This window comes from Argopecten irradians, chromosome 7 (genome assembly GCF_041381155.1).
Source record: "Argopecten irradians isolate NY chromosome 7, Ai_NY, whole genome shotgun sequence".
Classification (NCBI taxonomy): Eukaryota; Metazoa; Mollusca; class Bivalvia; order Pectinida; family Pectinidae; genus Argopecten; species Argopecten irradians.
Window position 1 is genome coordinate 22,454,332 of NC_091140.1, and position 26,594 is coordinate 22,480,925.

General features: G+C 34.5%; 3 protein-coding genes across 3 annotated transcripts; 1 reads left to right on the top strand and 2 right to left on the bottom strand.

Annotated features, from left to right (window-relative positions):
- Positions 1–1,506: 1,506 nt before the first annotated feature.
- On the bottom strand, positions 1,507–10,766 carry LOC138327872 (S-acyl fatty acid synthase thioesterase, medium chain-like). Its single transcript, XM_069274311.1, has 8 exons — positions 10,575–10,766; positions 8,285–8,430; positions 7,776–7,914; positions 7,146–7,245; positions 6,670–6,748; positions 6,400–6,493; positions 5,196–5,278; positions 1,507–1,968 (listed from the first exon to the last, which is right to left on the bottom strand). The coding sequence occupies exons 2-8, from the start codon at positions 8,415–8,417 to the stop codon at positions 1,844–1,846; spliced, it is 753 nt and encodes a 250-aa protein (XP_069130412.1). The 5' UTR covers positions 8,418–8,430; positions 10,575–10,766; the 3' UTR covers positions 1,507–1,843.
- Positions 10,767–10,838: 72 nt separating this feature from the next.
- LOC138327870 (uncharacterized) lies at positions 10,839–19,858 on the top strand. Its single transcript, XM_069274308.1, has 10 exons — positions 10,839–10,997; positions 12,136–12,256; positions 13,241–13,391; positions 13,867–14,133; positions 14,496–14,783; positions 15,218–15,370; positions 15,689–15,781; positions 16,382–16,541; positions 16,777–16,896; positions 17,621–19,858. Exons 1-10 carry the CDS (start codon positions 10,967–10,969, stop codon positions 18,046–18,048), a joined length of 1,812 nt encoding a protein of 603 aa, XP_069130409.1. The 5' UTR covers positions 10,839–10,966; the 3' UTR covers positions 18,049–19,858.
- A 417-nt stretch (positions 19,859–20,275) lies between these two features.
- LOC138327871 (replication factor C subunit 3-like) lies at positions 20,276–26,371 on the bottom strand. Its single transcript, XM_069274309.1, has 8 exons — positions 26,216–26,371; positions 24,508–24,713; positions 23,949–24,046; positions 23,148–23,329; positions 22,661–22,797; positions 22,291–22,389; positions 21,304–21,373; positions 20,276–20,911 (listed from the first exon to the last, which is right to left on the bottom strand). Exons 1-8 carry the CDS (start codon positions 26,300–26,302, stop codon positions 20,723–20,725), a joined length of 1,068 nt encoding a protein of 355 aa, XP_069130410.1. The 5' UTR covers positions 26,303–26,371; the 3' UTR covers positions 20,276–20,722.
- Between the last annotated feature and the right edge of the window lie 223 nt (positions 26,372–26,594).

Here is a 26,594-nt window from a genome sequence, read left to right on the forward strand (position 1 = left end):
TATATAAGAGTATACATGCAACGCGATAAATAAACTATATTATGTATAGCACGTTACGTAAATTTGAAATTTGTTGTTATATACATGTATACTGCGATCAAAATTATAATTATTATTAAAATAAAGAGTTTTTGAATGTTTTGAAACTTTCTGGTTATATTTTCCATAATAATTTTGCGGGGACAATTCTAAAGACGTCTTCGCGTTCTTTTCATGACAGATTGTGTTCTCTATTCTAATTATAGGTCAGACGTTTCAGTATTTGTTTTAAATACCCTGTAGTGTCATCGTTGTGATATTGCGGATGTCACCAATGAAACAGATGTCGCTTACACCCCCGAAACGTCTAATCTATTTTAATTGTTCATTGTCATGCGAGTCCGTATGTATTCATATGATTAAAGTTGACCTTATTTAATGAGTTTTTTAGTTGATATTATAACGAATATTAGGATGAATAGGGTTAAGTTTTTATATGCGAGATCTTAATGATTATTTTGTAAACAAAACACATAAATAAAAGTTGAAAATGCTTTATATGTTTCTGTAACATCCCCACAGTCAATATAAATCTACTTCTCATCCTTGTATTAGTAGCAAACCTCGGAAAGCAATTACTACAATTGGAACATGCATTTGATTAACGAATTTAGTGAGACAATATCATTATGTATGGTGAACGTAATTAGTCTTTGTTGAAATCTTTCGGCGTCGGTTTCTTTGTAAGACGATAAGCGACTGCAGTTATGTTTTTATTATTCTATTTCCCATTAAAAGAGTGGTATCGCACGACGTTCTAAATAGAATGACAATAGTAAAAAAAATGCTTCATTGGGATTTAGTGAATAGTTTTAACTTAGATATAACAATTCCTCAGTTTATTTCATAAATGTATTTATTTTAAAAAGAGTCTTTATTGAAAAAAAACATTGAAAGAACGAATACGTTTAGATTTGAATGATCTTAAGGTTTTGATAATTCCAATGTATACAGTGTTCACGATGTTCGTGTTGTGACTTTTCATTAACATACCCAGAAAGTAATTTTAAATAACTCCATATGTGATCTTCAATTACTTGTATAACATGTGTAATAATGTGCATGTTGGTAATAAATATCATATAAGATAGTAGACTAATCAGGATTTGACCAAGACTTGTAAGATGTGTATTTGACCAAGCCGTGGCTACTTCTATAATGAACAGGAAGAAAGAAAACAGCTATCAACTCTATACAAAGCCACAACTCAATATCAAAGACGATTAAATAAGGTCAAATATATAGGTACATGTAGGTAAGACTTGTACCGAAAATCATGAAAAAGGCAAAGTGTCCGAAATAATGACTGATCCCTGCTTCGCTATTATAGTACCAGTGTCCCCATCATACATATCCATGCCAGATTTAGCTAGATTTGGGTCAGGTCGCCATCTCTAATGATATTGAGATGTGGCAAATGTACTGTCAGGTGATTTCTCTTTTACATAAACATGATAAAAAAAGAGGAAAATTATCAAAATAATCTTTATTAATAACAATGTCTAAAAATCAATGTTGAAGTTGAATTAATGTTTGATATGACAGTGAACACTGTTTTGGTTTCTATAACACAACCTCTAGCACCTGTCAAACAACAATTATGTATAAAGCAACAACCTTCATCTAAATCACTTTAATATAATTATATAAATAGTATACCTGTCAAGCATACAATCTCCCATACCCAACATTCCGCTTGCAACATGTTCCATTTCAGACACATCTTTTATATATATAACAATCATTCATGTATTATTCGAAGTAGAATATCATGACAATGAATGTATGAACATTAATTTATATGCTATTCGAAGTAGTAGGACGATATATTCTCCAGAATTCTCATCATGTTATCTTTCTCCTTCAGGTAAAAATGACCTCCAGGTAACATTTTGATGGACAGTTTTCCTGTGGTCACTTCGCCCCAGGCTGAAAACGAAAGTACATAAATCAATGTGATATATGAACATAACAGTAGACAATGACACAATCGACATAAGATCATAATGAATGTGATAATACTGCTTTAGCCGTTCAGTTTAGCCATGTGATGTAACAACAATCTACACATCTTCACGCGTCGTAAATCTAATGGATTATAAACAATAATGAGATGGTTTGGTTTTAGCTTTCATTTCGTTTAATGTCATATCGACAACTCATGTGTTCCTAAGCACTATATTTTTTATAAATTATGAATTATGCAATGATAGTTGTTATATAGCCAGTTAATACGTTATACGTTTTGTCTGGTGTTTCGATGACTTGTACGATGTATACACTATCATCGTTTTGATGACTTGTACGATGTATAAACTATCATCGTTTTGATGACTTGTACGATGTATAAACTATCATCGTTTTGATGACTTGTACGATGTATACACTATCATCGTTTCGATGACTTGTACGATGTTTACACCATCACATGATGTTTCAATGACTTGTTCGATGTATACACTACCATCGTTTCGATGACTTGTACGATGTATACACTATCATCGTTTCGATGACTTGTACGATGTATACACCATCACATGATGTTTCGATGACTTGTACGATGTATACACCATCACATGATGTTTCAATGACTTGTTCGATGTATACACTACCATCGTTTCGATGACTTGTACGATGTATACACTATCATCGTTTCGATGACTTGTACGATGTATACACTATCATCGTTTCGATGACTTGTACGATGTATACACTATCATCGTTTCGATGACTTGTACGATGTATACACCATCACATGATGTTTCAATGACTTGTTCGATGTATACACTACCATCGTTTCGATGACTTGTACGATGTATACACTATCATCGTTTCGATGACTTGTACGATGTATACACCATCACATGATGTTTCAATGACTTGTTCGATGTATACACTACCATCGTTTCGATGACTTGTACGATGTATACACTATCATCGTTTCGATGACTTGTACGATGTATACACTATCATCGTTTCGATGACTTGTACGATGTACATGTATACACCATCACTTGATGTTTCGATGACTTGTGCGAGGTATACACTATCATCGTTTCGATGATACACCATCACATGATGTTTCGATGACTTGTACGAGGTATACACTATCACATTGATCAGACACAGATGTAAAAGTGTACGAGTTGTCTTCGAAATGAAAGTGATAATGTACACATATTACTGGCCATCAAAACGTCACACTGAAGCATCTACTGGTTATGTAACATTGAACTATTCTTATCAGTTAAGGTGATTTAGGGGCACACGTGTATGATTTATATATTTTAGAAGACTGCGGTATTATCTTGTTGTTTCTCCATACAACATGGTATGAACTTCTGCCATTTTCACAGTACTATGTCACTAAAGGATACCGCCAAAAACACAGATCCGTCCTACTTCCACATTCTAGGCACTAAGCAGCAGCAGAAGAAACTACATTTTCTATTGAATTTCATTGAATAAAAATTTTATTATTGCTATGGAAGTCATCGGACAAGAACTCTGATAGAAGAGAAAATATCCTAAATCTGACCGCTTTTACCGCAAGACAATACAAGAGGTTGCAGTCATATTAATGAGTTTATGTCCAACAAGAACATCAGACGGGAAGGTATTGCTTTGTATATATATATATATATATATAGTGCAATGAACAGGGTCTATGACGATGACAGACAGACTTATACGTATATTTTCTCCTTTCAGAGATCACAATACCATATTCACTTAACATTTACATTAAAATAAATAATTATTCATTCAAACTTCATAACTGAATATACAATCAGCGATGGTATTATCCACAGGCTTCCAAATAAAACATCGCATTGTTTTATTTTTGCAAGATGATAGAATTTGACATACTTTGTTACTTCAAAGAACTGGAGAGAGGGATACAAAAAGGAAAACAAATATTGAAGACAATAGTTCGCAAAGAAGTCATGAGAGATGATGAATCAAAGCAGTTGCAGAAAGCAAGCAAGGTCAAAGGAACTGAAAGAATCTTTCAGAGAGAAAGGAAACTGGTAAAATTGTGAAAGATTTAACCACATCATGATTTTTTGACCTAGCATTCTGCTTGGGTGCATACTATGATATCAGAGAAACTAAATTTAGAGTGTATAATAGCTAGATAGATTCAATACGCCAGCGTCCCTCAGTGGGACCCAATATTTCATATAGGAAACAAGAGACATTTTAGAAATGGTGTGAATGGATCCAAACATGATATTGTACCAATGTATTGGTTGATACCCTAGTGGTGGAGTGATGGACAGAATATACAGTAGGAGTCTGTTATCCGGTTTGGCAAGTATGTCAAGATGGAAAAAAGTTCAGCTGCAACTCTTCTATTTAAGTTTAATACCACAGGACTTGGGACGACTGGTTAACCCATTGTCAGTAAAATGTAACCAGGTGGGATGTGATGTCCAGTATCTCTGGCAGTATGTGTCAGTGATATAGCACTATACAATGGACAAGAGAACCCATTATTGCAAAGAAACACACCATAGATATACTGCAGCTTCCCCAAAATACACATGCAACTCACTGCATGTATGAGGGGGGGGGGGTCTTCCTGAAGTTACCATAGCTATTAATAGAATACATAAAGCTCAATCAACAATTCAATGTATGCAAAATCACTGAGGATCAAGATTGGAAGAGTAGTGAGCTGTTGGCATTGTTAAGTGATAAGGGATGGTATGGATCAGTCTTTAGTGTGGAAGTTATTCATTAACTTGGCATAGTGGCTAATTCAGACTCCAAGGAGTCATTTGCAAGAAGAGCTGGAAATTCAGATATCGAACATTTTGAAGTAAATCAAGCTGCAAAGACAACATTGATTCAACTCTGTGACCAAGGAAACCATCAAACAGATTACTTTTGGCCATCAATACTGACCCACTTGTGGAAGAACTTTATAGTTACAGGACAAAATATATGAATCAAGGTATAAGTATTGACTGAGGCTTCACATCAAAATACTGAACCATATAGTCAATACGCCAAAGGGAATTTGGGGAGCATTTAGTATATAATATGGCAGTATATTGGTAGGCTATACATAAAAGCCTACTATTAGTTTAAAGATTGCTTCGCTTCATATATGTCTTACATTAGTGTATTGTTTTAGTGTGGATACATACCTTTGAGATTATGTTTGATGTCAAACTCCCCATCTGTTATGTCAATAGGGCAGGTCAGAGGTGGCGGTTGTTCAAGGTCATAGCTTTAAAATAAAGGAGAGGTTGTTCATATCAGTAAAACAATAGAGGGTTCATTTTATCAGAGGTTTTTCAAGGTCATAGCTGTAAAATAAACATTTCATCAGAGGTTTTTCAAAGTCATATCTGTAAAAAAATGGGGGTTCATTTCATCAGAGGTTGTTCAAGGTCATAGCTGTTAAAATAAAGGGGAGTTCATTTCATCAGATGTTGTTAAAGGTCATAGCTGTAAAATAAAGGATATTTCATTTTATCAAAGGATTGAAGCGAATGATTGTAAGATATTTTGATTAGAGTTATTCCCCTTGATTTCTGGAAGTTTATAATGATTCTTTTATTAATTAATGACTAATCAATGTGCAGGTCTGGAATATTGTAAATAATTTCTAATTTTACAGTTACATGTAGGAAAGATATATTAGCAAATGAAAAGTTGATTACAGTTGAAATAAATAAGTACTTAATTATTGAAATTCTGTATACCAGAAATAATTTACTGATTCTAAGTCATAAAAAGTTCAGCTTGATTGTCCAAGAGGCGAATCGATGTAAGAGGCGAATCTCTGCTTCGGCAAGGTTCTGTCAGTGACCAAGCTGAATAAGTTTGGGCCCAGCTGAGTAAGTTTGGGTTCCACTGTTGCTACCACTATGGGGTATACGTTACAGGGTACTGCAGTACAGGGTGACGGGGTGTCAGTTTGATACCAGGGCCGTTTTCGATTATACGGTTTGACTGGTTGGACCTAGTTGTTCGTTTATTAAGTAAAGACAGACCTGATGATTTTACATTGTTTTCAGACCAGCCTTGGCAATAATCTCACAGGCCTGTATCAAAAACTGCAGGTCCATCAGGATTTATACTTGAAATAATGACTTTAACCAACGGTCGAACCGGTTGATCCGAATAAACGAAAATGGCCCAGGTGTTCAGTAACACAAGGCGACGTGTTACTTGAACAGCTGACCTACCACATAGCGAAGGAAGCATGCTATGTCAGCTGAGTGACAGAGATCATATAAATACTATCTACAAGCCACATGAACCTTTTCCTTTTATACATAAAACTCTGACATGAAATACAGGAATATTAATTCAGAGAAATGAAGACAAAATATCTATACTTACTCAAACTGGTCCACTATTCCATAGTCTGCCCTCAGTGGAGGTAGAAACAGGGCCATCAGTTCCTCACTTTTGAGGATTTCATCTGGAGTCCCACCTTCAAAACAAAAGTGTATTATATACACATTACACAAAATATGGAAGGCTAGAGCACAAATTTCTTACAAAATTGCTTTCTGAAAAGGGGGATCAATAACATGACTATTATCGCAAACGCCAAAAGCATAGCAGGCATTGGCATGGAGTGGAAAACAATATTACATCAAAACTTACCCAGTTTCTTTAGAAAATCTTTGAATTCCTCATCATTAAGATTCTTTACATAAACTTTATTCTTCTTTCTTTCCTCCGACTTAAAAAATATGGAATAAAATATAAGACATAATTATACATGTACATAATGTATATAGCATATATCAAGTCATATAAAAGGCTTATTTGCTGTGTAGTCTCTAACTCCATCAATGTTACTCACTGAGAGAAATTCATCGAATTTTTTTTTTTTTAATACTGTATAGGCAATTATTCTTGCAGAAATAATCAGTTAAATATCAGGAATTGGATGAATTAGAAATAACCCTTTAACCAAAATTACGAAAATTTGTAAAATATTAAAATGATTCACAGTAATCATAAAGACAGGCTAATGTGAGCAGTGAAAGACCGGAGTTACCAAGGTGTTAGAGATGAACTTACATGGGAAGCGAAGAGTTACCATGGTTACCAAGGTTAGTTGGAGATGAACTTACATGGGGGGCAGAGACTCCAGACACAAACAGTCTTCCAGGTTCAAGGTTGTATTCCTCCTTCAGAGTCCTCGCCACATCAAAACACATCAAAGCTCCTAGACTAAAGAATGAACACTACTATCAGGACAGATTTAATCTTACTGAGCTAGAGAACAAAACAGATTCATTGGTAATTGGATCAAATTAGGAAACTACAATTCCAAATAAGTGGAAATTAGGCCACAGTGACCTACTTATGATGCATCATCCGATCCAAGTATATATAAAGTTCCATTGAGAGGTAGTATTGGAGATAAAGCCAGGATGAGATAAGTACAAGTAATGTAAAGAAAGAAAGATGACGAGAGGATGGACAGATAAATGGAGCCATCAATATGACTTAAAATGACGGAATAAACTATGTCATTATTGCAACAAAGCTGTCACACTATCACTACCTACTCATATAGTACTATCCCACACTTCATTCATTTTTATCTTAAAAGTCAACAAATTTTATACCACTTTCTGGATATGTATCTTTATTTAATGACTGCCATTAATGTTTTAAATTACAACATCACAATCAACATGAATTTTGCTATCTCAAAATTGTATTGCACCAATGATGAATGAAATTGTTGTACATACCTGTGTCCCCAAAATGCAAATGGCCGCTCTCGACACTTTGGTAGAATAGCTTCAATAATTTCCCTCTTTGTGGTTTCTAGGGAGCTGCAGCACGGCTCCTTAAACCGACCCTCTCGTCCGGGGAGTGTAAGACCCGTCACTGAAGTGGATATAAGAAATATTATAAACAACAATACATAAATTATCGATAAACATGTGATACTGTAAACTAACTTTTTTTTGTGGTGACTTAATTTTGCGATTTCATGTTGAACAACTTTTTCGAAGAGATTTAATTTCGCGATATAGGCATATAATATGTTCTACTTTATCTGTATTTTTCACTGAAATGCACAAAATTTAATCACATCCAAGAATAAGTTGGTTTATAGCATTTCTTCGCACCCAAATATTATGTTAATTTCAAGTGCTATAATATTTACGATGTTATGTTGTTTCTTTAGATAACACTTGAGTTTCACTTCTAAGTTTTATGATTTACTGCACTGCTATAAATATTCCAGTCTCACCTTCGATAGATTCTGGCACCATGTTGCCCCAGTTTGCATAGAAATTGGATCCTCCTCCGGCCCATGGAAAACAGAACAGCTGATATGAGGCTGTTGGTCGACGGAATCTGCAGTTTAATACTTTGTCTGCCATTTTTTATTTAGATCTGAAATTAAAATGGCCTCATCATGACATACGGTACAAATAAGTTGAAACAGCTAACCATGAATAGACCGATATATATCCTAATTTTTTTTTTTTTTTTTTTTAATTGCACAATATATATAAGGCATGAAAATAAAAAAAAATAAAAACCTAATAATATAGGCAGGTTTACCGGAATATATATATCTAACATGGTGTCACCATTGATCATAGGTACTCAGGATTCGTCAAACTTATGATACACGTTCATGTATAAATCATGTGAGGCATAAAGTTAAGAATGTCACATGATAAATGATCTTATTTTATAAGTAGTTATTGTAAATGCTAACAATAAATATCAATTATCTCCAGGATATGTTAATTCAATTTATGTATATTTACCATATAGGTCGAGTTATTATAATTTTCAACTTTAATATATACATTATATTTATGTTTTAAATGAATAAAAATAATATGTTCATTATGAAGAAAGCATTATCATTGCCTCATGCATATATGTGTTTGCATATGGTGTAGTACTATGTATATGTATTAAATTGTTATGTAGATATGTTTTTAGTTTACACATATTTTATTGACATAAAATGACAAAAGGATAAGTCATTAGGTTTTTCCAACTTATATGTGACTTCTCCTGAAATATAGAAAATATAAACATACATAAATGAATAGTCACATGATTACATGGAACAAAATAGTATGAATTCACATAAAACACCAAGAACATTAAACTAGTAAGAGAGAGGGAGAAAGATAGAGATTATTCCCATTCATTTGGTTAAGAAATTGATTTGTACTCTTAGTATTCGTGTGATACCATTATAATATGTAAAACAAGTGATGAAAAATGGAAAAAAAAATTCTTGACAACTTGTAATGATATAGGAAATAAGTAAGAGAGCGAAAGAGAGAGAGAGAGAGAGGGGGGGGGGGGGGGGGAGGGGGGGGGGAGAGAGAAAGTGTGACAGAGAGAGAGAGAGAGAGAAAGAGAGAGAGTGGATCAATTGAATCTTCGATCAATCGAATCTACCCGTTCTTACCAGGAATTGTTGTACAGCTTTTGCAATTTTCATGTTATTGATGACTGAAATGTTAAGACCACCTTTGCATAGAATATCAACATTAATGGGGCCTTGGTACCATGATAACTCAGTGTTGAGAATTGCTCGATGATTGGCATACAGAGGGCAAACAAAAAAGAAGTGATAGCTATCCTCACAGCGATGTCCACACTGACAATATGCAGAATCTGTGAGATTTGCGCCAAAAAGGTCATAATTTAGGGAATTTGCTCAGTTTCTTAGACAACAAATGAGGATATTTAGTTTTCTTGGTCCATATGTTGCAAAAGGAAAATTAAAGTTTGTATTTGTTTTCATGGATTTCATTATATTGAGTTTAAAAGAATTTATGGAAGGAGAATTTCTAATGTTATGGTCTAAAACATTCCAAAAATGTATAGTAGAAGGAAAAAATGAACTTTGAGATAATTGTAAACGATAGTAGCGTTATCTTAATTGATATGCATTTCGTAAGCTATAAGGTGTTAAATTACCAATATCATCAGGCAATATATCTATGAGGAAACTTGGTGCCATACCATGGACTATTGAATATAATATCGAAAGTTTACGAGCTTACGTCTCTTAGAAAGTGGCAGCCAACCGGTTTCACAGTATAAAAACTCAGTTTTAGTAACAATTGGAAGCCCTGTAACAATCCTTGCCGCTTCTATATAGATATATATATGTTGACCTAGTGCCTCACTAAATATGATTTTATAACAAGGTTCAAGGGAAACTGTGTCACTCATTATATAAGCATGCATTTTTACCGTATCAATTACTCAGACATCGAGGGAAAGATATCATTCTATATTCTACTTTCATTTTATATACATGAATAACACATCTATAAAACAGTTACAATGTAAAAGAGATACAAAATTAAGTAAAGTTCAATTTTCTGTATGAAATGTACACCTTCAACATATTGCTTTCTTTGTGGTATGGTAAAAATATGGGGAAAAGTGCTCCTTGTAAAATATTCATATTAAGTTACCAAAATAATTATTTGTCAGTAAATAAACAAACCGAAAATAGAACTTTTTACAATAAACACTGAACAAAAAATACATACCAAGGAATAGGTTAATCGGTCCAGTGGTTTTCCGCGTCAGTAGACCTACTGAGACAATGCTTGAGAACCCCTGTTGTATGCGAGACAGATTTGACAGGTTCATGTCAAGTGACAGACTTGATTAATGGCATGCATTACAAGAAGTACCACGTTGCCGACTGCCAAATACACACAGAGTGTTCTCCCTTGAATATCTATTTTCGGTTTGCATTTGACGTAATCGGAAATTCCCCAACAGTGGTCTGTTCGGAACTCTCAAATTTTTGTTCGAGACAGGTGTACAAACACGTGAACATCGAACGAAGTCACGTGTGTCCGGTCCTGGTGGAGCGGACACTCTACAACATTATCTCCAACTTTTTCTTTTTGGTGTTGACATCAAATATGTAGCCATGTGGAGGTGGCTCAGTGGTATTCCCAGAGGTAAGCATTCTTTTGTATTAATTGGCATAATCAAGAACGATAATATGGGTTAATTATGGCTATTTAATTGAATATTTTCATGTCGGGGATGTTGGTCACGCTTCAGTAAAAACAAAAACAAAACTCCAAGGTGACCCATATTTCCCTAAAACTTCCTCATCCCCAAAACTAAAAACTTCTTTAATTGAATTTTTTTTAACGTCGTTTGATATTCAATGCATCTAAATGAGACCACAGGGATAGAAGAAAACAAAGGATCCTAGGCTGTGTACTCTAGCTAGTTATTGTCTAATGTGAAAAGTAGACCATGTCATTAAAAAGTGTTGTGATAAAGTGACTATTTGATATAAGTGTAGATTGATTTGCAATGTATGTCAGCCTTTTAATCAAATTTATAGTTCTTCTTGTAATCAATATGTTTTCATGAGAATTTTCACTGATATTATCATGGTTCACCAAGGGTTAGATTGTGTGTCTATTGCAAATACCTGGCAAAGCTCCAATGTTTTTTTGTAATGTACTATATACTTGGTATTTAATAGATTATAGATTAGCTCTGGCTTATATACACATGTATTGATAATCAAATAGTGAATAAATAGGACATCTACCTTGACAGTACTCCAACAATGATGCATAGCATGGCGAGGCACTGTTGAAAACAATATCAGTATATTATGTGAAAAAATGAAAAAAGAAAGGAAAAGCCAAAGCTGTTGAAAACAATACATTGTTGGTTATATATATATATATAAAGCAAAAACATAGAAAACAAAGCCAACAACCTTACAATTATTGGAAGTACCCTGACAGAATAAAAAGCAAACATAAAACATTAGTCTAAACATAATGCAGTAGTGTTACAGGTTCTGATTCTAGCAGGTCAAGATTGAGAGAACCTTTCATGCTAGCTATACTGTAGAGAACGTTAATTTTTTCTTAGAGGTTACCGGTATATTTGAAAATAAGGTAAAAAATTCAAAACAATAAAAAATCTTGTTGAAGTTATTTATTAAGAATGGTATTAGCAATCAGTTTAGTAGTTCAATACAATTGACATTAGAGTTCAAAAAATATTACATTTTGTTTTAACTAACTCAGTCTAACTGTAGTTTTGACCTTAGCCTTTGTTTTTCAGCCATCCGTCAACACATCCATGGTCCCAGAGCCTCAGCTTCTGGTGTTTGTAAAGAAGATGAATTAGATGAAGCAAAGAAATGTGCAGAGAGCTATCACCAGCACTTCAAAGCACAGTATAGGTATGCTGATGTACTATTAAAAGAAATACATATACTTTTACATAGGCTACTAGTCCGCTAAACCTGCCTATATTATTAGGCTTTTTAAATTTTTTTTTCAACCCTGTGTAGTTGAAAGATAAACAAAATTCTACCGTGTATATGCTACATGTATATGCAACGTGAATATCGCGAAAGTGATGCGGTACCAGAAATAGTCGTGTTCAGTTTGAATATTTGACAACATGTCGTGTATGTCGACCATAATTTCACTATAAAAACTCTAACTGGCTAGCATTTTGTTTATCTTTCAACTACACATGGTTTTTAAAAAAATAAAACCGGAAGCGAAGTTGATTGGCTGCCGTTTGCTCTACTAAATGTGTATACGGTGGCCATTACAAATGTGTGAAATAGAAGGGTCTCGGAAGTATTTCATCGTACAGAGTTGTTTAATTTCATATATGGGATGTAACATGGGGGCAGTGGAGTACATAAGATCCCAATATATAGGTATGTGTACGTTTTCCCAGCATTGCATGGACGATAGAAGTATGCCGCTGACGTAGCGTACCGCAAGCTGACTATATATTAGGCAAAAAAAAAAAAAAAAAATTAAAAAAGCCTAATAATATAGGCAGGTTTAGCGGACTCATAGGCTACTTGAAGAAATCTCCTTCATTTAGATTTTTAAATTTTTTGAATCAGTATGCTTCATCTTTCATCTAATGTTTTTTTATAGAAAAGGACATTCATATCCGAGTGGGTTACACATATGATATTATCACCAATTCTTTTTTTTCCGAAACGTGATAATTAGCAATAATAAGTGATAATGTTACAGTAAAGTCTCTGAAAGCATGCAACCTCAGAATCAAATAGATAGATAGAAGTGTTCTATCATGAGAAAATAAAAACAAAAAAAAACCCACAAAAAATACGTAGAGTAAACTACCTGACTTAAAATGCCTTGAGTTAAAGAAACATTTTGTAACAATTTTACAGACTAGGTTCTGCAGCTGGTTATCAGGAGCGTTCCCATGACGACAACCAATGGGAACAGGGGGCGGGGCCCGACAAAGAGAAAGGCTACCGACACACACCTAACTTCTGGAGTCTTTTCTGTGGACCAGGGTCATGTGAGGCCTGGGGATTGGTAAGTTTATCAAACAAAATTCTGTATAGGCAGTCATAATAGATAATTTAAAAAAATCATAAATGTAGAGATTATAAAGGAAGGGATTTTATATTCATTAATGATTATTGGTAAGTTGTTGAACAATAAAGTGTTGTTTTACTTAAAGGGAGACAATTATTGATTATTCATACTTTCAAATATGGACAGTTCCAAAAGGCTTTAAAAACTAAAGTGGAATTTGACCCAAGTTTAAAGCATATCAATCACAACTGTTTCTTTGATAAATTCGTGCTAAATCAATTATTTATAATGTCGTGTTAAGTGAAGATCTGTATTCAATCAATTATTTATTATAAAGTAGTGTAAAGTGAAGATCTGTATTCAATCAATTATTTATAAAGTAGTGTGAAGTGAAGATCTGTAATCAATCAATTATTTATAACATAATGTAGAGTGAAGATCTGTATTTTTATCAGTTTGTTAAATTTTGTAGGGGACGATTGTGGTTGTTGGCCTACAAATCACCAGATATCACCTGCTAATTGATAAATGGGAGAAGTTTAAAGAGAAAGATGAACGTTCCAAATGCTTGATCTACAAGATCAGAAATGCGCTGCCAGAAACATGCCTGTTGAAGAGATCTATTATAGAAACACATGATTCTCCTCGCTCCGAGGAAAAACAGACCGGTACCACTCCGACGACAGACCCATATCAAAGACCGTGGTCATTATCATTTACAATTCCACAAGATGTCCAGGTATGTAGTGTGATATCTGTTTTGTAAGTTTGTTTTCATTGATATTTTTAAGCATAGTAAAAAGCTTACAGTTTGGTAACTATGCAAGTTTTTAACCAACATTTTTCGATATGACTTTTTTCGCATCTCAAAATTTCATACAAAATAAACACTGATGATTATTGAAATCAATTTGATACTTAACAGCCTTATAATCTTTGTATTGTTCAATTTTAGTGGTATTTCTTATTAACCTCATTATGCATGTTTATATTTTATATTAGCAAAAAAATACCAAAATATCTTAATTATTTTTTTCCTGATAAATACTGTCAGCAATAAGATACAACATCATTCTGTGATTATGTATTCTCCTTACGTAGAGTGATGGTGATACAACTGATGTAAATGCTAAAGAGGAGAAAGAAGAGGGTACCACAAAACCTTCTCTCGATCCTTTGGAAAATGTAATGAAGGAGTTTGAGGCAGTTTGTCGTACATATGCTGCTGTTGGACAAAACATTGCTGGACTTCAAAAGGCCATGAAAGGTCAGCTGACTGAAGCAGCCAATCACTGGGCGGAGGCTAGCAGCTCCGCATACGGCAAGGCAAGCTTCAATCTGGCACTGTGCTATGAAACAGGACGTGGTGTAAAGAAAAACATTAAAAAGGTAAATTTCTTTAAAGATTGAACATCTTCATACATCTAGTGTTTACTTGTATAAAATCAGTATTTAGTTAATATGAATGTTGCACAATTAGAATTGGGGACATTTCTTTCATGGTGTAACTTATACAGTTGTATATACATGAACGTTGTTGATGACTTCAAATTTATGTTCCTGGGTAGTGATTTTACTAAACGCAAACTTTTATCAAAAAAGGAGGTATAGCTAGCATGTGTTTTTACTGATTTCAAACTTTTGCTGAATGTTCTTAGTTGCCTTATAATAAACAATGTAAATCAGTTGTCTAAAAATAAATATATAACATTCAGAGCTGGCTTTGTATGTTGGGAATGTCATGTCAATACTTCAGTATTCATGGAAGTTTTACACCTGAACATTCTGATAACATAATTCTACCTAACCTTGATATGTCCCAGGCTGTTAATCTGTATGAACGAGCAGCAAAAGAGAACCACCCTCAGGCCATGTATAACCTGGCCCTACTGTATCTAGGGGAGGAGGAAGGTCTGGCAGCTCCTACACGTAGTCTTCAACTGATGGAGAAGGCTGCCGAGCTAGGACTGGCTCAGGTAATTCCTTATACACAGGTTAACATATACATGTTATATGTACATGTTACAATGTATAATGTAAACATCATCTATGTGTATGCATAGTATAGGTGTTGTAGAATAATGACTCAAATAACTTGTATTAACAGATTTTCATCATGAGTTCAAAAATCTGATTGACTGGTTTGAAAGAGACATAAAACAAATTGATAGAAGAAATGGAATGATCATAATGTTACAAACTTACTTTCTCCGGTGACATAGTCAAATTGTGAAAGAGTTGTTCAGTTGAAATTTATCTTTCAAAATTTTAATAATCTTTTATACATGTTGCAGGCCCAGACCTACATGGGTGTATACATCATGGAACAAGAGGAACCATCTTTGGAGAAAGCGGTTGCCTATTTTCGAGCTGCAGCTGATCAGGATGTGAGTTATCTCCCTCCTTTATAATTACCCTCTTTAAGATAGGTATCTCCGCTTTAAGTCTGTTGCATGCTAATAGCTACCTATCTGTGATGATGATATCTGGCGTGATAGAAACATGATTTCCTGTCAGTTACTACACACAAATCTCATTAGTTTAAGTCTGAGATGGGTAGCATCGACCTCTTGGTAGCCTCTTTACAAGGTACATATTTGCTGAAATTGAAGATCATGTATCATTTTAGGACATGATAGAAATACTTACTTTATAATTAGAATATGATGGATTACTTTATAATCCTTGACATGGAACATAAAGGTGTATTGGCACAGATGGTGTATTATATTGTTACAATGTCATATCCCACTTTCCCATTTATGAAAGAGGGGCATTTTCAATTTGTTTTCAGACATTTCTAGGCTCAATCAAGATTTTGCAATATTTTGTGGATATATCATCAGTAATATATTGAAGATTTTTTTCAAATTGACTGCATTAAGTTTATCAATTTATAGTGTTATTTGTAATTTTGTAGTAATGTAATTTGAAAAGAGTATATTACATAAAGTACTTACCAATATTTGCCTCCTCATCTATTACAGGACTCAGATGGGGAGTATTTCCTAGCCATGTGTTTTGAGCAGGGACTAGGAGTGGTGGAGAACAAATGTCGTGCTGCAGACCTGTACAGCCAGGCGGCCACCAAAGGCCATGACGGTGCCATGTACAATCTGGCTTACTTCCACGAGCATGGGCTAGGAGGTATGTATTCTGTAGAATAATTGCAATATTTTTTTTGTCATCATGTTCTGGGATCATGAAGCAGTTTTAAAAAAGAATCTTTTTCTAATGCAAAACTCGTGATATTTCCTTTTGTGAATCTTTGTAATGCTACATTTGACTTATAATACTGGTCAAAACTGTATATATCTAAAGCTAAAATCTAATCTGAAAAAGTTATTAATGTAAATGTTAAGTATGATTTGATGGTTACCAGGTTTACCTGAGGACAGGGTGACAGCCTTGACCTTGTACAAGAAAGCTGCTGATGCTGGGAACGAGAGTGCTATCTACTACCTGGAAGGTCCAAGTCAACCTGTCTCTCCCAGCTGGAAAGGTAAGCAATATTTGGCCTTGTATTAAAATAGCACCTCGGACATAAGTATCTATTGTAAAGAATTTGTGTTTATATGTCTACATTTTAGAGATTAGCATCAAGCACATTAAAGGCAGATTGATAGGTAAAACTTCATATCACATCATGCATTATGTATTTATTTTCCAGCAGTATTCATTTCTTTAGTATACTTTTACCTGTCAGAGATGTTACGGGCTGTAATACCACTTTTAAATAAGCTCTTCTAGTTATCACTAGTCATGCTACAAAATGGTAAGAGAATTTTTTAAGCTAATTGCCAATCAGCTACCACAAATTAATGGACTTTATTACACCACATTTTGTGAAATAACAGTGATAGGTGCCTTTTTGAAAAGTCAGAGGTTTACGAAACACAGACCTTGTTCACATAAGATGAACATCACCTGAAACATGGTACATGTAATATAATTATAAGGGAGTAGTAGAGCTGTAACAAGAGATTCTATCCCAACATCTTCAATATACATGTACAGTGGACCCTCGATAATCCGGACACCTTCGTTCCCAGCCTAAACCGTCCGGATTACGAGTTTTCTGGACTGCCGAATTCCGTGTTCTTCGTCAATTAAATTGTCACGTACGAGTTACTCCCCTTGACATTGTAATCGATGATAGGCTTTTATGTAATGTACGTGTATGTAACTAAGTGGATACTTACCGATGCTTATATCTTACCTTACAGAACAATACATGTATGACTTTGTTGCTGAACCACAACTAGAGATAAAAGTCCCGAGGACAGCTCCTGCCAAGTCACCAGTGGTCAAGATACAGCCTGTCGAACCAATACCAACTTCTTTTTCTTCTCCTTCTCTCACCGACTATGTACGCAAACACATGGACGATCTGGATGTCAAAAAAGACTTACAGTTTGATGTGACCTCACTTTCAGTCCTGCAGCCTCAGTTTGTGAATTCCAAGAAACCATCAGTCAAGAAGAACAAAGGGATGTTCTACAATATAGGAACCAGGGAAACTGGGAGATTGCCGTTGTGGGCAGATTTTGACGATGTGTGGGAGGAAAATGTTGTGAAGGACAAAGCCCATTTTTCTGCAATGTTGCAAAGAAATAACACTGTGCCTGATGTCAGGTCAATTACATGCTCTTAATGTTAAGGGGACATAACTCATCTAATTTCATGTCAAAATCATCAACAGAATTTTATGTGTATGTCATAAAAGGTACCCATGTACTGGTATTTCATTTTGTACATGTACTTAGTGATTTTCATAAATCACAGGGGACTTAACTCTGTTTCCATACAAAGTGGAACCTAAATTGAGCAGTATTTAAAAAGTTTTTACGTGGCTCTTATCTACAGAAATTTTGGGACTTCATAAACTACAATAATTGCACAAGTGCTATATTTGGTCAATATTATTTCATTCCGTCCAAAAAGCTTACCGATACCCTGGTAGAAAATTTATTAACTTCAAATCTTTTTGCTGCTTCATCACTAAATAGACATTCCCATTGAAGAGAGACATCTGATTAAATCATCGGAAAGGAAATCATTTATGAATTGTAGTACTAGATTTGATACAAATGGCAATAAGCTCAATAACCTGTAGTATGCTATACCCGGTAATGTTCATAATTTGGTGAATTTTATTTTTGTATGTTATAGAGAAATCCAAGGAGTATATATATTATGATCTTATATAAATATATGTAGTTGTATTGCTATTATAACCAGATTTATAGAATTGGTACAGAAATAGTCTTCTTGATTTGAGATTTTTCAAAAACTGAAGTACAAAAATGTAAAATTTAAGATAGAAATAATCAATCTGTTGAAATCACTTATATATTATATGTCTTAGTAGACCTTTCATATTGAAAATCTCAACTGAAAGGACATACAATGTACATAGAGTAGAACTTATAGACACTAAAAAACAAACTTGTGTCACCAATTCATTTTCTCTACATTCTCAATATCATCCATATCCACAGATGACTCATCCTCGGTATCCTTGACGATCTATACACCATACCAGGTATATCAATAAATGATATTGACACCGAAGCTGGATTATCGAGGATGTAGCACTGTCAATGTTAATGTTTACATAGATCATGCATAGATTTTTTACAAAAATTTTGCTACCTTTAATTTTTGTACAAAGTTTCAGATTATTCTTTAGAATTTTTTTTTTTTTTTTTAAATCCATATAATCTTGTCAAACTGTACAGTGTGTAATTTACTACAAACAAGGAGTTATCATGGTATCTTTGTGGAGTGAGGTTATGTTAACGTTGTACAGTTTACAATGTCCCAGTATAGTGCATATTGTCTCGGACTGAGCTCAGAGTGATTGTAAATACAACTTGATATTAAATAGTTCCATCAGCAGAAATACAACTAAGGTGCCATATTAATAGTAATAGATGTGTAATGTACAGCAGAAATAAGTGATTGACACATCAAGGTTGGGGAATTCCTATTTCTTTGTCATTTTGATTTCAAGGAAATTTATAATAGCTCGCTGTGCAATATTTCTTGGAACAATTCACAAAATTTCAAAGTGAAGTCTATATACTTAACACAAAATAGAATTAATTTAATAGAAACTTTCAGGCATAAAACATGTACTGACAGGAAATATGTTTTGTTAACTAGTTGAGTGTGAAAGGGTGCGAGTAGAAAGTATGTAAGAAATTTAAAAAGGGTAAAAATATTATGATAGAAACAAAGGGCTGGAATTAAATTTCTCGTTATACTTTCTCTGTCCTAATTCTGATGTGATTTATGGTTTAACCTTGAACTCAAAACACAGATATTAAGTGTGAAGGGCTGGGTTTGATATTTTTTTTTGCTGTTTTTTTCTTCTTCACCAGTTTGTTATGCTTCATTTAATCTTTTATTATGTATGCTAATTTCATGTTTGAGAATGTGAAATAAAAAATTAAACTTTTGGATAAATGTCTTATTTTATGTTCAACAATCACATTGCAAGTTACCTGTAAATCACAAGATAAGTTTGTAGATGGACTTGAATTGTAAGTTCGGCTCCTCAGAAAAAATGAACACCTTTACCAACACAGGGGCCAAAGTGGCTGAGTGTGTAGGATGTCTCAACATACTACAAAAAGTCCTTCATCTCTGGGGAGGGAGTTTGAATATATATAGGATGTGATGCAGTTGGCAGGTATGGCTGATGGTTGGTGTTTTTTCTCTGGATACTCTGACTTTCCTCCACCATTTAAACATCATGGCACATCCTAAAATGACCCTGGCTGTTAATAGGATAATTAAACCAAACCAATTGACCCACACAGCCTCAACATATTCATCTCTTTCTCAATCAAAAACAGATAAAGATTTAGACAATATACATGTAATTATATTTTAATATCACAATTAATTTAATATCTACACGATAAGTTTGAATTATAAAAAATTTACAAGAAATAACTACTATTTCATATAGTATCAACAACAATAAGCACTCAGTGTATGAAGTGTTCTGTCTAGAGTTTATAGAATCCCAACATTAGTGTTTAGTCTGCTCAGAATACTATGTAGTCATGGCATTAGTTACTATTTTAGATGTACCGATACCATGTTGAAGTAAGGTTACCACTGTGAATGGAACTGTCCTAGTCATGATTTGTTGTTAGCCATACACAGTGATCAACTGATGTTTATATAGTTCCCATCATAATAGATTGAATATGCTGTTATAGAAGCATTTCCCCGACAAAGTCTCACAACATCTGTCCTCTGAGACCCACACTTTTTCTCTGAAAAGTGTTAAGGGAGGCAATATACAAAATTCATCAGAACAGATCAGCAATGCCTTCCTCAAAGAACCGTTTGTATATCGCCATGAACTTGGCCACAAAGGCCTCTAGGTGATAAATAGCCTTCTGTCCTGTCTGTAGACGATGTTCATAATATGCTGCAGATTGCACCACCTCTAATTTCAGTTCTCCATCACAATTCTTCACAAGTTCCTGTAGCAGACCCTAGTAAAGCATAGCAGTAGTCTGTTAGACCATGATCATTATACAAACTGAAATGTGAAATGTAAAGTGAGCTAGCTTGTTGTCATCTGTTCTATTTATAGATTGAGTGGTGACAGTAATACATTGCTATGGTTACTGTTTGTTTATACTTTAGCCACTGGTTTATAGCCTACACGACTATGCCTATTACTAGGGGTTCATATCATGTTCATTGGTTTTCTCACTGTAACTTTAGATTACAATTAATATTGGCCACTTAGTAGACTACAAATTAACCTTATTTCTAAATAGCTATTTCTAAGAATAGTCTTTAATATACTGAACGATAATATAATCTGTATATTTCAATCTGTCCACTGAACTGAGAGAAAGCAAATTCAATGATGACTTACTCTCATGATGACATCAGCTGGTATACAGTGGGTGATCAACTCGTACAGACGCGCTCTAACCTCCAACAGTCTGTAAAAGGGGTAATGAAAGGTAGTATTTAGTATAATTGAAGTATAAACATTCAATTCCTTAAAAACTCAGCAAGGTAAAAACTTTGGTAGAATGATTTTTGTTTAATTGATCAGTTGGCCCTAATGGAAGAGTAAATCTAACCGGCATATTTTATAAGGCCAAACAAAATTAATTATTAGATTCTCAGGCCCCGCCGCATCGACATTTACCCCCCGCACCAACGTTTTTTATGCGCCATAACTTAAAAATTAAAATCGAGACCGCCATATCGAACGCACCCCAAATTTCCATTCGAACTCGCCCAAAATTTCCATTCGAAAACACACCCGGAAATTGGCTCCAATTTTAGTATGCACCTTTCATTTCCGGTAAAAATGGCTGCCGATGTCAGCATTTGCTCAAAACGGAATGTTTCCTCCCAGGATTATGTATTTTCGATTGAGATATTTAAAAGCTGTTCTTAAAGACTGAGTAAGAATTTACATTTTCTACATGTGTTTTCATTGATTTTCATGTCCTTCAAGTGAGAAAAAAATAAAATGTTATCTGCCGCATTTGTTTTCAGAGAAATAAAAAATAAAAAATATTCCCGCCGCCCACACTGACTTTTTATTAAAAAAGTGGCCTGAGAAACTAACAATTAATTTTTTTTGGCCTAAAGCTAAGACTTATATCATATCTACCCAGACCTAACAGTGGAGGCATTGCAAATTAAGATTTCTCATGTGCGAGGAAACTTTTTTTATTTCTAGTACATTTTCTTAGTCTTTGACTTTCTGACCTGAAAATCAACCTCCAATAGGCACATTTCAAGCCAAATAAACAATAACATATTTTTAACTAAACACTTACAGTGTGTGACCATGTTCAATGAACATATTTTCAATGCTGATTAAAATCATGAGATAACTAACCGTTTTGGCGACTGCTGTTGTACAATGAGGTTTGCTGTCTCTTTGAGATATAATTCCCAGTCAGGTTCTGTCACTTCTTGGTCTGGGCGGAACGGATACCTGTAAGGACATTGTATTAGGTAAGGCACAGACTAAAAGTATTAGTCACACGCTAACTTTCATAATTCCTTCTAAACTGGCTGTAATGTACTCTATACTTGAATTAATTTAAATGCATATCAGGTACATAACAATGTTCATTGCACACCTCAAACTTATCAATTACTTGTCTCCCCATGGCTGACTTTTGAACGGAATTAAGAACTTTGAAGTGTTAGAACTAAGCTCCCTATAAAGTTATAATTATATAACATTAAACACTGTGACTTACTGTTGTACTCTGCAAGCCTCACACATCAGCAGGGCACGACGCAAGTTTCTGTTGCTTTTCTTAGCTATCTTGGTAGCTAATTCCAATGGTAAGGTCAGTCCTTCTTTCTTACACACACTCTGAAGGATCTGACTTACCTGAAATTCAAACAAATGATTTATATGTGATATAGACAAAGGCAGTGATATATATTGATAGCATTTCACTTCGAGCTGCTTCGGTCACTCCATAACTCTCTATATGTATATTAATTAGCTAGCTGCATGGGAATAGCATACTTTTTTGCGACTACTCTTCAAGATGGATCTATTCTTACACACTAACATACTGGTAATACTGTAGTTTTGGTTTACTGTAATTCTTTGTTGACTTGTTGTTCAAGACTAAGACAGTGGTTTTTTTTGTGTGTACACCTGCTCTAGAGAGAAAGCTGCTACTCGGACCAATACAAAGTACAGATCCCCTGCTGTTTCATACCTGTATTTACCTGTTCTATAGAGGGAGATGCCACCCGGACACCCAGACACCTACTGCGAATGGCCGGGATAACCTTAGAAGTCGAGTTACAGCAGAGAATCAAGCGACAGGTAGCCATATACTTCTCCATGGTTCGTCGCAGAGCATGCTGAGCATCAACACTGAGGCGATCCACTTCTGTCAGTATAACCACTGAAGTAGAAACAAAGAGTTTAGAAATGTTAGGTAATAATGGTAACAAAGGAAGTAATAAGTAACTTCTAAAATCTTAGGTCAACTAATAAGTAGTATGCATGATCTGATTTCAAACATTTATGTTGTGTTTACATAAAATGAAATGAAATATATATATTTTGCTAATTTGACTAGTTTGAAGAGACAATATTCATAACATATTTTTTTCTGTTTCTGAAAGATGTATATTTCTTACTTTCCATGCGTAATCTTTTAAATTCCTGAAGCATATATTGTATATGAGCTATCTAGCCCTCTAGCAGCTGGTTATTTATAGTGGTAGTTGACAAGGTACAACTTGCTACATTTCTCCTTTCTGCTCCTTTTTCTATCACTTCAGAAGACTTAACAACTCGCAACCCAGGTTCAGATAGAATTTTCTCCTACATCATTCAATATTAGACCAAACCAAACGTGGTCATCAAATGGAACTGGAGTGGAAAACACAAAGCCAAGCTTGAAATCAAACCTGAGACCTTCAAAACAACAGACAGATACATGTTTTCCTGTATTGTCAATTTTACTGAAAGCTTGTAACTATCAGACATATTCCACAACACAAAGATCAGATTGATACCTTTAAAGCTTTTCTGTGATGATGATTCGAGCTGATTTGTCTGTGCGACGGTCTTTATAAGTTCCTGTATCACCACTCTGTCATTGTTTCCTACATCACTGTAAAACAACAAAGTATGTCAACATTATACAAAAGATATTACCTGATTCTCATTTATATTGGTAGGGTCTTTTTGTACAAGAACCAGCTGTGATACACATATATAATATTGCAAAATTACATGCAGTACATTAATAGTTGATGTTTGATTTCCAAACAAAGGTAGGGATATCGATTTAACAATAAATACAAGTAAAAATCCTTGACTACGTGGCTATCTTTATATTAAGCAATGCAAAACCTTTTCATTACCAAAGAATTTGTTACGTAAAGATAAGGAATTCATCATTGTTATCATCTGTTAGAATAAGCAAAGAATTTGGTAATGAGACTATCATTATCTTATTTAGCTAATGTTTAATATTTTCAAATTTTTTAGAACTTTATGAATTCTGAATTTGTTGTACAAATTGATGGTTTAATTGTATATTGTAATATGTATATTCTATAAATTACTGACCTTGGGTTGACCTCTATGTGGTAATTACTGGAGATAGTGGAGATGTCCAACTTTTTATTAGATGGTGTTGTAAAGTTGTGCTGCTCTATGCGTAACTTTTCTACACCTGACCCATACAGCTCTCGCAGCAGACACATGATCCTCGTCTTCTTTCCTGCCCCTGATGGTCCATATACAATCAGATGGGGGAAGTCACCACTGTTTACCTGTTAATTAGATTTATTAATTGTGCATTTTCGTGTTTCATAATATATATGAACTGGTAATGGATCATTGGTAACGAGATAGCTCAAGAGGTAGAGCTACAGCATCTGTCTAATCTTCAGAGGCCCCAGGTTTTCTCATCTCGATCCTCTCACGAAATTGGCAAGATTGCTAGCCTGTTTCAAGCTACGTATATATACTACAACGAATATACGTATCTGGCCTACTATACCTTTGGCCGGGTACGAATTGGTCCCTATGTGTCGTAGTGGAGCACTGCCTCCGTAAATCACTCGGGCACAGTTTTCTATACTTTTTCGCAGGTTTCCAATTATTTTATGCGTATAAATTCATTTTTATATTATTTTTGTCCAAAACAAACATAACTACCATTCTTAATATCTACCGCACTGCTCACAAGACGTCAAATTCACAATTTGTGGACTTGCCGTATAAATTCCCACTAGAAAAATCTTCATATGTATTATGTAAAAAACTAATACCTCAATGAGAATTTGATATTTAATGTGGTTCAGTTTTATTGCCTAGTAGGTAAGCGATATCAAACAAGTACGATAAAATGCAAACAAACGTTTTATAATGGTTTGCATAATCATTACTTTGCTCCATTAGCAGTACTAGTATTAGGCACCAATTGTAGCTCTAAAGACGACACCATTTGAGGCATTTTCTGTCTAAAAGTCTTTTGAGCTACAATATTGCAGCTACGTATATACATGCACTTTCATACTTAAACATGCAAGATCTTCTGTATAATGATTTAATGAATCATTAGTATTTACAATTATCAAACAGACAGATCTGTAACAGGAAAGGAAAAGGGTAGCGGCCAGACCAGGGTTCGAACCACAAAACTCTTAACACTATAGCCGATCATGGCCAATGCTCCAATTATATAATGATTGAACAACTGATTGACCTGCAGCAAGCATGGTCATCAAAATTTTCGACCTTGTTGTATTGAGATATGAGCAACTTTGGTGGTTTATTCTCAGGGATATGAATAAACTATTGTTTTATTAGTTTGAGCAGTTTATAATTATTTTGCCTACTCAAATTGGTTTTACTTTATCTATAATCGTACGTTAAAACACATTGGGATTTTTTATTTTCTCATGATCATCATATCACTTTCTGATTGAACATCACCTACTAACATCCAGGTATGTGTCAAAGTCATTTTTTGATCGGAATCATTTTGACAAGACATAATCGATGCATGGTCTAGCTAGCTGTCCTGATTTGGTTTTCCACACCTTTATAGGGGATCTTGCAGGACAGGAAAAGTCAGTCAGAAGGCGATATCTTTTCCGCTACAATTGTAGCTTCATTAGGTTATCACTTGATAATTCATCGATGCTGAACACTGTGCAATCTTTAGTAAAGTAATGTAACTGATAATATACGGGGCGAGACGACGGGGCGAGACGACTAGATATTTCTGTTCAATCCACAGAGAATTTTTCATCTATAGTCTACTTACCAGCTTTTTCAAATGGGCTGCTTGCTCCTTGTGAAAGTCTAATTTATTAAGTGAATTAGGACGGTGTTTATCAACCCACAAACTCATCGTGTCGTTATGGCGGGCAGCACGATATTTGCTTTGATTGCAATTTCGCGGGAAGATCGGAGTCAATTGGACGTTTGAAGTAAGGAAGGTCATGGACTTAAAGTATTCAAACGTTGATGTGATTCATAAAATATGAAGTCCTTCCTTTAGTTGGTTGAGCCTTTTTAGATAGATTTAGTTTAAGGGTGCATTTTGGTACAAAAATCCTCCTTCTGACAAACGTTTGTTTTGTCTCGATAAACTTAATTCAAGCTATTGATTCTATTTTTTGTACTAGGCGAAATTAAGGATG

Excerpts from the sequence above, each read along its gene's own strand:
- LOC138327872 (XM_069274311.1), bottom strand. The coding sequence starts at position 8,417 with ATGGCAGACAAAGTATTAAACTGCAGATTCCGTCGACCAACAGCCTCA. Across the intron at positions 7,246-7,775 it reads TTTGCATTTTGGGGACACAG|TCTAGGAGCTTTGATGTGTT; the intron begins GTATGTACAACA and ends TTCATTCTTTAG. Across the intron at positions 1,969-5,195 it reads CATCAAACATAATCTCAAAG|CCTGGGGCGAAGTGACCACA; the intron begins GTATGTATCCAC and ends TTTCGTTTTCAG.
- LOC138327870 (XM_069274308.1), top strand. The coding sequence starts at position 10,967 with ATGTGGAGGTGGCTCAGTGGTATTCCCAGAG. Across the intron at positions 10,998-12,135 it reads GCTCAGTGGTATTCCCAGAG|CCATCCGTCAACACATCCAT; the intron begins GTAAGCATTCTT and ends TTTGTTTTTCAG. Across the intron at positions 16,542-16,776 it reads CCACGAGCATGGGCTAGGAG|GTTTACCTGAGGACAGGGTG; the intron begins GTATGTATTCTG and ends GATGGTTACCAG.
- LOC138327871 (XM_069274309.1), bottom strand. The coding sequence starts at position 26,302 with ATGAGTTTGTGGGTTGATAAACACCGTCCTAATTCACTTAATAAATTA. Across the intron at positions 22,798-23,147 it reads CATCTCCCTCTATAGAACAG|GTAAGTCAGATCCTTCAGAG; the intron begins GTAAATACAGGT and ends TTTGAATTTCAG. Across the intron at positions 22,390-22,660 it reads GAGGCTTGCAGAGTACAACA|GTATCCGTTCCGCCCAGACC; the intron begins GTAAGTCACAGT and ends ATGTCCTTACAG.